Genomic DNA, 14,491 nt, shown 5'->3' with positions numbered 1-14,491 from the left:
CTTCGACCGATCCTCCTGTTCTTGCTATAAGTATCATGTAAGCTTGTTCCCAACCATAGTTTACCAACGCTAGCACCTAATAATCATGATTGACTAGTTATTGCTCGCAAGCATGGTCGCAAGGAGCTTAAAGGTGAGAATGCATTGCCTTTCCCTCGAACTCAAGGGTGAACAAGTCAATGCTGGGTTGCTTCAGTAGGACAATGAAATGGACATCCGAGGAGTTGTTCTTGTAGGGTGGTCTAGCTCTTATCATCCATTTCACAGGAAATCTAATTTTCTAGCAAGTCTCACAACATTGGAATCTCTCTCTCTCTCTCTCTCTCTCTCTCTCTCTCTCTCTCTCTCTCTCTCTCTCTCTCTCTCTCTCTCTCTCTCTCTCTCTCTCTCTCTCTTGCCATTTTGGTCGCATGTCCTTGGTGGCACAAATCAAACATGCTGACACATACCATAAAGGTAGAAAGATTATTTAAATATTTTAAGATTCTAGTAATTTTAATTATATTTCAATACAAAAAATCTGTCATCATGTCCTGTTTTTCAAAAATTTATGAACAAGGGTCACATCAGGTTGTATCATCTGTGTGTGTGTTGTTAAATTGTATCTCTCTTTTGTATACATATACATATATGTATGACACATATATGTATATGTGTGTGTGTATGTATATATATATATATATATATATATATATTATTTTCTCATTATGTAACCCCAGGGGTATTTCTGTCTTTTCTACTTTTTATGCATATTCACATTAGTGAATATGTTTGTAAATCTTTTTCCTTCTTTTCTTTTCTTTCTTTTTCGTTTTTCTTTTCTCTTTTCCTTTTTTCTTTCTTTTTCTTTTTCCTTTTGTTGACTTAGTCAACATCTTGGAGGGGGTCCAACACTAGACGTTGGAAGGGCTCCAACGTCTAGTGGGAGCCCCTCCAAGGTCTCCTCTTTCTTATAAATAGGGGTGAACCCCCCTCTTAAATGTATTCAATGCTTGGAGCATTGTTCTCCATTGTTCAATAAAATTCTTTATATTTTAGCATTTGTGCTTTCTATTTGTACCTTGTGTACAATTTGTTGCAAGTGTTCTTGTGCCTTTGTGCACATATCCCTTTGTGGAGGTGGTGCTTATTTTGCACATTATCTCTTTTGAGATATTTTCACATGCGTGTGTGTGTTTATAAGGGGCAATGATAGAACCCCAATCAGGAAGTCATCAAAGGCCCCAAACCTGCTTTTAAAAGCAATGAACATCTAAAAACCCTTATTGTTGTTTATTATACAAATTTACAAATAGAAATGCATCCAAACAGCGCTTTCATATTAAACTATGAATCCAGCAATAAAATTGCCTTTCAACTGAAAAAAAAATAGCACCACTACACAAACCATTCGAACATCCTAAGTTGGCAAATCACACAATCACCAAAGAAGAACCAACACGGCTTCTATAAGTTCCCCCTACCATTGCCTTCACCTAAGACACTTTTTATGAAATAAGTAGGGCATAAAAGCCCCAATTCCACAAGGTTTTTGTGCATAAGTGATCTACTATCTATTTTAAGCCTTGACAATTTTACAACTTTATGTTAGATTTTGTATATCTACATGTCTTTTCACATACAAAACATCTTCATGTGTTATTAAGTACCTACCCCAGTCTTTTAATTGCCCACATGCAATTCTTCTTTATCAATATAGGCTTCTTAAACTTCATGCCTCAAGGCATTATTTGGTCAAGAATGCCTGTCGGCAACCCTTTTGAGTACTTCAATAATATGTGAAATGAAGCTTTTTAACTAGAGCGATGGAAAAATGTTTTCTAACTTTGATGAGATAAAGACGCATCCCAATTAAGTCAAACAACCACACTAATCCAATCAAAGACATAGAGCAAGGACTTTTTGTAATAACCGCATTTTTAAGCATTTATTTAGAAACAGTATATACAAATTTCGTAATATTGTGATTTGGGCCTGGGATCCAAGTTTTGGATCCAGGATCCATAAAGATATATATATATATATATATGCAATAACTTTAATTTAATTATTTAAGTGATAGGTATTTAAAATAATACATAGATGGGCTGGGATCCGCTTTCCGGATCCATATATCCATATATATATTGTAATATATATAATAATACTAAATAAATAAAATTACTTTGGGGTTTGCTTCACAGTTGGACCCATTTGGATCCAACTTGTGGATCCACCTTTATAGCGTGAACCGGATCCAATTTTCGATTGGATCCCGAGTCGCGGGTCGCGGATTTCAGACCCGGATGCTTCATTAAAACCCAGATAAAGAATTGTGCCCTAGCACGATTCGTGAATCTGTTGGGAGGAAGCGTAACCGTCGGGGAAGGGGTCGCCTCTTGTTTAAGGGGGAGAGGGTCTCGCCCTCTTCCTCCCGCTATCTCGCTCTCTCTCTTCCCTCTATCTCTCATCTCTCTTCCCACCCACCTCGCCGGAGCACCCCTTTCTCCTCGCCGACGACGACCACCGGATTTCCTCCTGCTCTCTCTCTCTTTGACGATGACCAATGGCCATCTCTCGTCGTCGTCCCACTGCTTAGTCCTTATCGCCAAGCCGCTGTGAAAATGTCTACAAAGAGACAATACACATACAAGCACAAATACCTTGCACGAAGGTACTCTCACAACACTTGGAACAAAATACGCAAAAAAGGATAAATGTAGCAAACATGCACTAAGGCATGTATTTCATAAAATAGCAAATGCTTGAGACTCTCAAGCTTATTTGACAACAAGGGGAAACACCCCTATTTATACAAGAGCAAAGGGGTGCAAAGGGGGGTTCCCCAAAGGAGTCGTTGGGGAGCCCCCAACGGTCACAATGCACCTTTTTATAAAATAAAAAGGAAAAATAAAATTAAATAAAGAGTTACAAAAAATAAAAGAAGAAATACAGTATATTCCAAATGGAATATGCGCAAAATGTGAAATGACAAAATTACCCTTTTGGGGTAAAAGAGAAAAAAGGGAAAAATATATAAATATATATACTTATATATAGAGATACATATACATATAATATATGTATATGTATCTCTATGTACATAAGTATATATATTTATACTTACAATAATGTTTTTTAGTATACATTTTAACACCCCCCCCCCCTCAAACTTACGGTGCGATAACTACAAGTTTGTCAAGAAGGAAATGAAATCTGGGCGAACAAAGAGTTTTTGTGAAGAAGTTCGCAAGTTGATACTCAGACGTCACGTATGGTAAATCAATGACCTTCAAGTATTCTTCCCTGACATAATGGCAGTCCATCTCTATATGCTTTGTTCGCTCGTGAAAGGTGTGATTTTTGGCAATATAGACTGCACTTTTATTGTCACAGCACAGCTTTGTTGGTTCTCTGATAAGCACTCCCATATCTTCCAAAAGGCGTCGAATCCATACAATTTCCATGGTAGTGGATGTCATGGCTCTGTATTCGGCTTCAGTGGATGACAGAGAGACCTTCTGTTGCTTTTTACATCGCCATGAGATCAAGGACTCACCTAAGAAAACACAAAAGTCAGTGGTGGAGTGACGGTTACTAGGGTCACCTCCCCAATCTGAGTCAGTATAAGCAAGTAATTTTAATTCAGAGAAAGAAGATAGAAATACTCCATTGTTCATTGTTCCCTTCAGATATCTGATGATTCGAAGGACAGCACTCATATGAATGGTTGTAGGAGCGTGTTGAAACTGGCTGGCGATGTGTATAGCATGAGACAAATCAGGTCGAGTAATGCTAAGGTACATTAAAGAACCTACCAACTGCCTGTAAGGAGTAGGATCAGTTAGAGAAACTCTGTCGTCAATCTTCATTTTTTATCTCACGACTTCAGAAGTCTCGTAAACTTTGTCATCAGAAATTCCTGATCTGTCAATAATCTCACAAGCAAGTTTAGACTGAGATAGAAAATTCCGTGATCCTCAAAATATACTTTAAATTGGTTGGAGAGATATTCTCCTCCAGAATCACTTCTAAAAATCTTTATATTACTGTTGAATTGATTCTTGATCATTGAATGGAAGGTTTTAAAACACGTAAAAACTTCATGTTTGAACTTCAAAAAATAGATCCATGAATATCTGGAGAAATCATCCACAAAAATGACATAATAAGAAAAGCCTCCTTTTGAAACAACAGGTGCGGGTCCCCAAACATCGGAATGAACAATTTCGAAGGTTTTAGATGAGAACATAGTTCTTTGCTCAAAAGGTAAACTTTGCATTTTTTCGAGAATACAATCATTACAAGAAAATGAACTTTTGCATAGGTCCTTCGCAAAATGTAAATAAGATAACTTGGTGATATTAGGATGACCAAGTCTTTTGTGTCACATATTTATATCTTTGTTTCAGGCAACATTACAAAAAGATTTTGGAACTTGAAGAGATTTCATATAGTATAAGTCTCCTTTTCTAAAGCCTTCCCCAATCAATTTTCCGGACCGGCGATCCTGTATTAAACATTTATCACACGAAAATTTAATATCGCAACCATGGTCCGAGAGTTGAGAAACAGAGAGAAGGTTTAAGTTTAGTTTAGGTATAAATCTAATTTTTGGAATGAAAAAATCTTGAGTTTCAAAATTACCTATTCATTTAATTTCAAGAGAGGTTTCATCTGCAGTGGAAACAAAGGATGGAGAAACATTTTTTGAATAGTCGAAAAGTGAAAACATGTTTGGGGACATATGAAAAGATGCACCTGAGTCCAAAAGCCAAGAGACTTTACCTGGAAAGGAAGAAGTAGACACGACGGCACCGGAGGTAGCTCCCTTGAGGAGAGGATGAAGGGCTTCCACTATTTGATTTAAAGAGAGTGACCCACTTGATGATGCCTCTTCCTTTTGTGGTACACCGGTGGTAGGCATGGCGAGAAGCTTCTTCTATTTGGGACATATGAGCTTGATATGCCCCGGTTCTTTACAAAAATGACAAATAATCTTGCTATAGTCTCTCTTTCCTCTTTGTCCATCATCACCTCCTTGATTTTGTGATTTGAAATGAGGAGGACGATAGGTCTTTACATTATTTCCGGGTCTTGATACGGCATTGACCTCATTGTTTTCTTCATAATTACAAGGAACCGCAAGAACATTTGATCCTTGTTTACATAAACTCATACGAGTCTCCTCACCACTTAATTTGGTGAGAACATCTTCAAGAGAGGGAGGAGTAAATGAGGATAGAAGTGATGACCTTATTTGCTCAAATTCCGGTCTTAACCCATTCAAAAAATTGAAGAACCGATCTTCTTCAAGTTGCTTGTGGCGGAGTTCAATTGCCTCTCCACTCCATTTTGGTTCAAGCATGGAAAGCTCATCCCAAATGGAGGAAAGGTCGGCAAAATATTCCCTAATAGGCATTTCACCTTGAGTAAGGGAGAGGGCCTTCTTTTGAAGGTAATACTTATGGGATAGATCTCTTGATGTATACATTTTCTCGAGATAATGTCAAGCTTCCGATGCTCTTTTGAACTTGACAATGTTGGCATTAATCTTTGTTTCAACGGATGCGAAGAACCAAGAAAGAATCTTGAAGTTCTTCATTTCCCATTCGTCGTGCTTCTAGGAGTATTCTTCAAGAGCTTTGATCCTTTCCTCTCCCTCAAGAATCTTGATTTCACTTCCGTCTATCACGGTTATTTTGGGTTCCGGTTCCGGAATTGTGCCTTGCACATAACCCCATAATCCTTTACCTTTTATGTGAGCCTCCATGTTTCCGGCCCAAATATGATAGTTGGACCCATTTAACTTGAAGCCAAGAGCAAAGTGAGACTCTTTCTCACTCATTAAGGAGTAACGAAAAGGAGAAAAAAGGGCGTAACAACACAATGTTTCAACTTCTAGCTTACACAAGATCCTTCTAAAATATTTGAGAAGCAAGATCCACCACTTCAACCTCTAAAGATCCGAAGGCACGGTTTTCGAGGCACTCGAAAAAAGGAGAATCCCACGATCCTCAATCACCAACGGAGCTTTGATACCATGTGAAAATGTCTACAAAGAGACAATACGCATACAAGCACAAATACCTTGCACGAAGGTACTCTCACAACACTTAAACAAAATACGCAAAAAAGGATAAATGTAGCAAACATGCACTAAGGCATGTATTTCATAAAATAGCAAATGCTTGAGACTCTCAAGCTTATTTGACAACAAGGGGGAACACCCCTATTTATACAAGAGCAAAGGGGTGCAAAGGGGGGCTCCCCAAAGGAGTCGTTGGGGAGCCCCCAACGACTCTATTGGGGGGACCCCCAATGCACCTTTTTATAAAATAAAAAGGAAAAATAAAATTAAATAAAGAGTTACAAAAAATAAAAGAAGAAATACAGCATATTCCAAATGGAATATGCGCAAAATGTGAAATGACAGGAATACCCTTTTTGGGTAAAAGAGAAAAAAGGGAAAAATATATAAATATATATACTTATATATAGAGATACGTATACATATAATATATGTATACGTATCTCTATGTATATAAGTATATATATTTATACTTACAATAATGTTTTTGAATATACATTTTAACAGCCGCCTCCATCATCGTCGTCCCAAGTTCCATTGCCGAGATCCGGGTTCCAAGAAACCCATAGCGGAAGAAATGGAAAAAAAAAGACCGTCCAAAATGCTTGTCTCTCATCTCCCTCTCTGTTTCACACCTCCTACGCAACCGCAAGCCGTCGGCGCCGACGACCCTGTTCTTGCGACAGCGGCTACCTTCTCATCCTCCTCTGATCGCTGGAAAAAGGTAGGATTCCTGTAATTTTTCTTGTTGGGTATTGAGTGAATCCGGGTGTGGTTGGGTTGGTCAAAGGGGGGGAAACCCTGTGTTGCACAGGTAACGAGTGTCTGGATTCTTGGCTGCCAGAAAACCCAACGTCTGTGAGTTGGGGATTCCGGTAGTTACGGCATCCGAGTGTAGGATCCATTGAGGGAGTTCTTGCTTGGTTGGTAGTGGGTCGAGCATGCGGTAGGTTGTCTGAAAACCCCAAATCAATTGATTTGGGGATTTCGATTGTTGTGGAAGAAAAACTAAATCTAACAGGAAATTGGGGTGTATATTTTCGGTTCTTTACATTAAAAGGAATTATAATCGTTGAGTATGTTCTTTTCAATTTCTGTAATTAGTTTTTTCTTTTTTTAATGTTTTGATTGCGATTGCTGCTAAAAGGGGGAAGGTCTGATTTCGATTATATATATATCATAAAGGGTTCGGGGTTTCGGTTACCGGGGGTCGGATTTTAAGTATTCAGGGTTTATACCTTTAATATGTGTTGCGTTCTCGGATGCAATGGCCCGTTGCATTCGGGGGTTGGGGATTAAATAGTGGCCCCATGTTACCCCTGTGTAACTGGGTAATGATTTGTTGCATATACGCAGACTATGTAAGTCTGTATCCTGAAATTCAATGTTGAAAGAGGTTAATACCTCTTCAGCGAATATGGCACTGAACAGTTTTGTTCGTTTTTGGGGTATTTCAATTTGGGAATACATGCTAAATCCTCTTAAATGAGTTCTGGCCTGCATATGTGTAATTTGTGAAACAAAGCATGCTTAGGGTAGGTTGTGTGGTAGTCGAACTGCAATTGAAATACATTTATTTCTTCTAGGCATGGGGTGTATCTGATCATGCTTTTATTATTGAGTGTGTATTTTGGCATGAGTCTGAGAAATACAACATGCTTATTTGAGATTATGGTTGCTGAATAGTGCTTGTTATTTTCTGTGAAACAGAGCATGCTTAATGTAGGCTATGTGGTAGCCGAATTGAAATGGAAATTCATGTATTTCTTTTAGGCATAGGGTACCTAATCATGTTATAATTATTATTGTTTGTGTATTTTAACCAAGTCTGTGAAATATGGCATGCGTACTTTAAATTATGTTAGCAAAATGGTGCCTGTTACGAGGATACTCTACTTCATATGAAATTCACACTAATCTGATGCTCACTGCATAGTTAGCTACCTATTACGATGATATTTGGTTTCATAGAAAGCTACACATCAAGCTGATACTTAATGCCTTTTTTATGCCTATTATGAGGTCGTTCGGGTTACTATCCAGCTGCATATGAAATTGATGCCTATGCATTGTTTTACTTTTTCCAAATTTTCTGCTTTATGGCAAAATTGCATGATGAATTGTGACAACTGACCACATACACCATTGTTGAACGTATACAGAAGCATGTATATGCTTAAGGTTGTTACATTGAGTTCAAATATATGATGGTGCTTTTAGTGACATATGGATATGTGTCTTCTCACAAGGGGGTTGTTTGGGAAACCTTGCCTAATGGGCAATATGGGTTGAATACCTGATACGGGTACTTGGACTGTTAACTTGTGTGTTTTGGCAATAAAAAAAGGTGAAAAACTTAATCCTAAAAGTTGTGTGCCCGACTGGTTTAAAGGTACCGGGGCATCAGTGCTTGACTGGTTTAAAGGCAGGAGCATTCTGAGTGGGTTGTACAAAAAAGGATGGAACGTGTATATACCTTGCTAAAATGACTGAGGTTGGGAACCTACTAATATGGTAGTAGTAGGTAGTTGAGGAAAATGCCCCAGTACCTTGGAAAAATAAATTAAATGAAAAGACCAACCCACTCAGTTCTTGGGCTTACCTTGGAGAGGGTAGGTGGTACAAAACTCCGGGGACATGTGTTTCGTGTTTTGAGCAAAAAAAATGGCTCGTTGGTCCCCAGTCCTCGGAGTTGGGGACCCGGACTACCAAATGTGTCCTAGGTGGTAGCTCTATATTCTTCTGCAAAAATTAGGGATGCATCCTGTTTTGGTTTGGCCCTTGGGAGGTTCTCTCGGCTACTGACCGCTCCCTTAGGATTTCAGTCTCAGTTACAATATTCAGGTTAATAAAACAACCTTGAATAATATACCCCCAACGTTCTCTTCTATGATGGTTGCCTTGGCCCGTGTGTAACCACGAGATAAGAAAAAATAAACACTAATTAGAACAGTTCAGGTATCACATTGAGTAGACTTAGTATATTGCTAGTCTTGTCTTTGTCTTGCAGAATGTATATTCCTTAAATTCCAGTAAGCTTTAAAAATTGTAATTATGAGATAATTTAATTCATATTGTGACTGTTACACGAAAAATGTTGTGATTGTTACATGAAAGTTATGCATGTTGTTGTTGTTGCATAGTCTGCTTTACTTGCTTATTGATATGGCTGTTATTGTTGTTGCATAATCTGCTTTACTTGCTTATGTATATGTCTGTTATTATTGATGCATAATCTGATTTACTTGCTTATGTATATGTATGTTATTGTTGTTGCATAGTTTGTTTTACTTGCTTCTGTATAAAATGAAAATCACACATGACACTCACATCACATACTAGATTCATGATATACCTGCAAGAAAATTTACAGTTGTCCTACTTAGACAGTTGTAGTCTAATCCCTATAAATTTACCATTTTTCAGGTGAGTAATAGGATTTATGAGCAACTGCAGGATGAGGCATCGGATCGAGGTTTCGGATTTACTGTTCCCGGGATCGTGTAGGTTCATTGTAATTTATTTGCTCATGTCATTTAAAACTCTGATGTTAATTTTCATCGATATTAGAATGAAATAAATGAGTTGGTTGTTCTCCATTGTAATGTTCCGAAATGCATAACCCTATAGTATTTCTTGTTTCCGCTGTTATAAAAAAAAATCTCCTTAAAAATTTGGGTTAAAATTTCGAGGCGTTACACTTTTCTTCAGACATTATGAAAATAATTGCTCTACAATTCATTAAACATAAATTGGTTAATCCAATAAAATTATATGGATCATAAGCTGGCTCTCTCAACCCAATGGCTTCAGTCATACTCTAATATGTGTAAAAGAGATGGTAGAAATGCCAAAAGCGGCCTTTACCTAGAACAACCTTGTTTAGTCAATCAGCATCAATGCCTGATGGGTTTCAACTTACATACAAGTTGCATCTCAGTTTTATGAAGTGTACAAAGAGTCTTCAGCATCTAGACATAATTTGCTCCTCGGTTGGTTGGTTAAGTAGAGACAATAAGCGAATCCATTATAAACTTAAATTCACCCCGTTGTTACAATATCTTTAAGAATTTCAGTGAACATGCATTCTAGTCAAACTCAGTCATAATACAAAAAACAGATACACCAAAAATAACATAGAAATGTGAAATCCAACAGTTTAAAACGGTCAACTTCTGTACAAACATGTGCTATTCAACTTCCATAACACTCCACCAGATTCCTTACTGGTCAACACCCAGTCCCAACAAGGTAATTTACAAGCAAACACTAAAATAAGTACAAAATTTCTCCATGTGTTTCCCCGTCTCAAAAATCCACATCTAAGTAATGCTTTGATTGTGCAACTATTTTACCTGAATTGCGTAAATCACCCCATTGATTGTAAAGAAGGCTGGCCTCAGACCATCCGTAGATACACCCCGTGCCTAAAAAATCATAATGGTTTTCATTTCAAAAAGAAAACTCCACGCCATAAGCAGGAAAGGAAAAAAGAGATCCACCGAGTAATAACCTGATAATATATCTCAGCCCAGAAAAGAACCAATAGTGCATAGGTCGTGAAAAACACAAGACCCGGCATATCTAAAAGCACATGCTGGAGAATCTACAAGCAGAAACAAAAGGGGGGGAAAGGACAAACAATAAGTCTTACAATAGAAGAAAACCAGCAAAATTTCAGAGCCAGAAGTTCTTCAAAGTAATAATAACTTTGATAAAAAAAGAGAACCAGATAAAGGCACCTCAGGTGTCATTCTTTGAACAGCCCGCCGGAACACAAACACCACAGACCTCACTGCAGATAATAATAACATCAAGAAGGAAAAACAATTTTACTAACAGAAAGATCCTCGTGAACCAATATCATACTAATAATAACTAACAGACAAAGGTCAACATCACATACAAACCTGCATTCACTACAAAATTCAAGAAATGGAAAACCTTCTGTGTTGTCCATCCATATTCAGGAACTCTCAATTCAATCCGCACAAGTTGTATCTGAGATACAGTAAGTCACCACTCAATACAATGGAAAACTTAGGAAGATAAAGCACCAAAAAAAAGAGCCACATTGTCTTGGCTCACGAACAGAGACATTGATCAAAAAGCGGGAAAGAGCCACAAATCAAAATCCAAGGAAAACGGGACAATCTTCTGGCATACAGCTCTATACTCTATGCATAAAATTATTTTTAATTTAGCATAATAAACCTTGTCTCAATAAAATCACCCATGCAGACGATCCTAGAGATGCATCAAGATGGCACTAAAATGAAAATTTTTAAAAATTATCAAATTCCATTATTGTAAAACTGGCAACAGTTCACACAGTCACTAATTCTGATATTTTCCTGATTTTGTGACATTAATTTTGAGTATCATGAAAACCTAAAAGGTGTCCTGCAACAATTTTGTAATCATTTACTTTCTATAGTTTTTTTTTGCTTTTTTCTGGATACAACCCCTAGACCAATTCAACAATTCAAGTTCTCGTGAGAAATTGGATTGCCATTGTTATGCTCATACCAACACCAGCGTTTATGGTCCAAAAGACAAACTTCAAAGTGACAAAAAAGCCTTCCCCGTGAGCAACCCCAAACTACGCAGCAAGAGAAGGGTAATGAATAGGTAAACCATAAACAAAGTGATTGTAATCGACCAATCAGCTCAGCAATCCCAACATCCGACCGACAAAAGAATAAAACTCATGCCAATGATTAACAACCCAAAAAGAAAAATGACCAAAAAAATCCACGCATGCACGAGCCATACACCAATAATGAAGACCGAAGCAACTCAAGGCAGACAAAAACATGGAAATTCCACAAATCTACATCTAAAAACCATTGAGAAATCCACTAACAACGAAAAGGAAGGTGAAAAAAATCACCTTGCCATGAATGAACGAACGGGGAAACTCTAATTCTAATCAAAACAAACAAAAAGAAAACGAAATACCTAAAAAAAAAACAGACGAAGCTCACGAGTTACCAGAGCTTATAGAACAACTAATCCCTGATTTTACTTACAATCATGAATCGGAATATCCCTAATGAACAAAAATCCACGAGCAAAGAACGTTCTTTTAGAAAAAACATCGAAGATCAAAATTAAGAGAGAAAGAGATAGAGATTACGAGGGCGACGGCAGAAACGAAGCCGTAGAGGGCGGCGAGGGTGTAGAAGATGCGGTTCTGCCAGACGGTGGAACTGTTGACGTCCTCCCACCAATCGTTGACGTTCATCGCCACCCCCGGCGTCGCCTCCATCCCCAACACCACTGGAATCAGAAGCTCCGGCGAAGATCCGCGGCCGGAATCACGCCCGGAAAGAGGAAAACAACCGCCACCGGCGGAAGAACAGAGCGGAGGAATTGCCAAAAGAAGAAAAAGAGGAGAAGAAAATTACAAAAATAGAAAGATCGAGATGAGAGAGAGAGAGAGAGAGGCGGTTTTGGATTTTCCTCTCTGAAAAAAAAAAAAGGTATGCAGGCGGGCTTTGCGTGACCGGCTAGCGCCGGTCGTTTTGCTGGACACGTGTTGGTCGCTTCGTGGGGACGACCAGGCCAGGTGTGAGAGGCATCGAGCCAACGCGTCGGATGTCCAAACCAGGTGAGAAACGGATTCGTTTCATGATGTCGGATACGGGTAAAGTGTATCCGAACCGGGATTCCGATTGGAACTTGGTGGGGTCCAGTTTCTAATCTACTAGACATATTGATTCGGGATTCATATTACATGTTTTACCTCTGAATTAAAGAAAAAACAAATAACGTAGCCTTTCCGTTGAATATTTTCAGCTGATCTGGGTCTGAAATTCTGTCACGAGTTTCAGATCGGATCTAGATCCAAAACGATACTTGATCATGTATTATTCGAATACCGTATCAAAGATGCGATCAAGCGAGACCCGAACCGACCCGTACTCAAGCTGCTTCTGTCATTAAAGATACGGTGGGACCCACGCTTTTTTGAAGGGTAGTGAGCGAGTAAAAATAGGCGGAACTCTAAATCAAGGTAGTGTTCAAGACAGGACAGGAACGTGATGGGGCCCACGATTTTTGGGGGGACAAACTACCTGGCAAACCATACGCCAGACGAACGCGGATCAGGTCAGGGGTGTTCAAGCTTGGCTTGGCTTGTTTTTTTATGTGACCCGAGTCGAGCATGAGCTAAACTCGTCTATCTCAAAAGAAAATAACTATTGAGGGAGCAAAGTGACCGAGCAAGCCAGCGATAAAGATTAAACTCAATAGAAAGCTGTCATTCCAGTGCCTAAGTTGAAAATAACATAATTTGAACCCTAAACTTATTGAATCAAACCTGAATAGACTCATTTACAAAAATAAATAATTTTTTCAAACTTGTAAGCAATAGCATTTGAACTATAAACTTATGGCTTGCAAGCCAAACACTTCAAGCATCTAAACTTTATGAATATAAAAAATATATATGGTTAATAATTAATGAGCCCCTATTTCATGAGTTTGAACGAGCTCTTTAAGATCCAAAGATGAGTAAATCATGAGTGGCTCATCTCTTTTTTCAGTCTCGTTTGCGTCAATTCAAACAACCATGGCTTGTGCTTTTGTTTCAGCCTTCCATCCATCATCATCACCAGCTTGGACGGCCCTGTGGGACCCATCTGAAGCATAAGGAATCCAACCATTATAGTTTGATGCGTTCATCACCGTGGATGAACAGCTCACATTTATCATATGTGGATTTTGAAAATAGTACAAAGATGTGAAATTAATGAAAAGTTTTTCTCATTTGGAATGATATGAAAATATTTATTTTATTTTTCATATTTCATGTGAAAATTTTGTCTTTTTGTCCATAACGCGACCTCAATTTACAAGCTTTATGCTGTTTTTTTAATTTTTGGCTAGGCCATGGGAAAACCCGTCCATGAACAGATCACAAATATTTTTTTCACTCCAAGAAACTGCCCCCCGGCGCAGGCGTAGAGATCTAGCCCTGCTGGCTCAACCTACAATACTAAGCGTCTCTGTTCATGTGCTTAAAACTCTGAGGGCTTGCCCCTCAACCCTAGAGAGTTTCTAAGCTTCAGCTTACACATGGGGGTGACACCCATGGGATTTGAACTTAGATTCCCCGTCAAACATGCTCCAGACCCAAAGATCCGATTAATACATGGACCTGGGTATAGTTTGTGGAATTTTATACCAGACCCTGGCCAACCTGAGTTTCGATTAAGACCCCTAATTTTTCAATTTAAAAATGAAAAATATATATTATTTTACCAGGTCTGGTTCATGTAGTTTTTATTGGGTCCAAGTATGATTTCTCTTATAGCAGATCCAAGTTTGGACCCAATACCATACCCGAAAATCTGGTCCAAGTCTGGTTCTACCTGGGTCTGAACCAAATCTTACCCCTTGACACCCCTAACTGTA

At 38.5% G+C, this 14,491-nt stretch overlaps 1 protein-coding gene and 1 long non-coding RNA gene across 5 annotated transcripts in view; one reads left to right on the top strand and one right to left on the bottom strand.

Moving 5' to 3' along the window:
• The window catches only part of LOC149832505 (uncharacterized), a 49,310-nt gene extending 38,898 nt beyond the window's left edge, over positions 1 to 10,412 (top strand). Inside the window, exon 3 of the long non-coding RNA XR_016433348.1 lies at positions 9,497 to 10,412. This is a non-coding gene — a long non-coding RNA (uncharacterized LOC149832505). The remainder of the gene's footprint in view (positions 1 to 9,496) is intronic.
• LOC149832504 (tobamovirus multiplication protein 3-like) overlaps positions 1 to 12,515 on the bottom strand; it is a 51,410-nt gene extending 38,895 nt beyond the window's left edge. For all 4 annotated transcript variants that reach the window (XR_016433347.1, XM_090014540.1, XM_090014541.1 and 1 more), the window contains exons 1-5: positions 12,210 to 12,515; positions 10,981 to 11,071; positions 10,813 to 10,865; positions 10,584 to 10,676; positions 10,426 to 10,497 (exon numbers count right to left, since the gene is read on the bottom strand). Coding sequence is in view for 3 of the 4 variants with exons in the window: in XM_090014540.1 (XP_089870666.1) it covers positions 10,426 to 10,497; positions 10,584 to 10,676; positions 10,813 to 10,865; positions 10,981 to 11,071; positions 12,210 to 12,341 (441 nt within the window). In the remaining variant the exon portion in view is untranslated. The remainder of the gene's footprint in view (positions 1 to 10,425; positions 10,498 to 10,583; positions 10,677 to 10,812; positions 10,866 to 10,980; positions 11,072 to 12,209) is intronic.
• Between the last annotated feature and the right edge of the window lie 1,976 nt (positions 12,516 to 14,491).

This window comes from Nuphar pumila, chromosome 7, assembly GCF_984573655.1.
Source record: "Nuphar pumila chromosome 7, dmNupPumi1.hap1.1, whole genome shotgun sequence".
Classification (NCBI taxonomy): Eukaryota; Viridiplantae; Streptophyta; class Magnoliopsida; order Nymphaeales; family Nymphaeaceae; genus Nuphar; species Nuphar pumila.
Note: the sequence above shows the minus strand (reverse complement) of the source record. Positions and strands in the feature narration are given on the sequence as shown.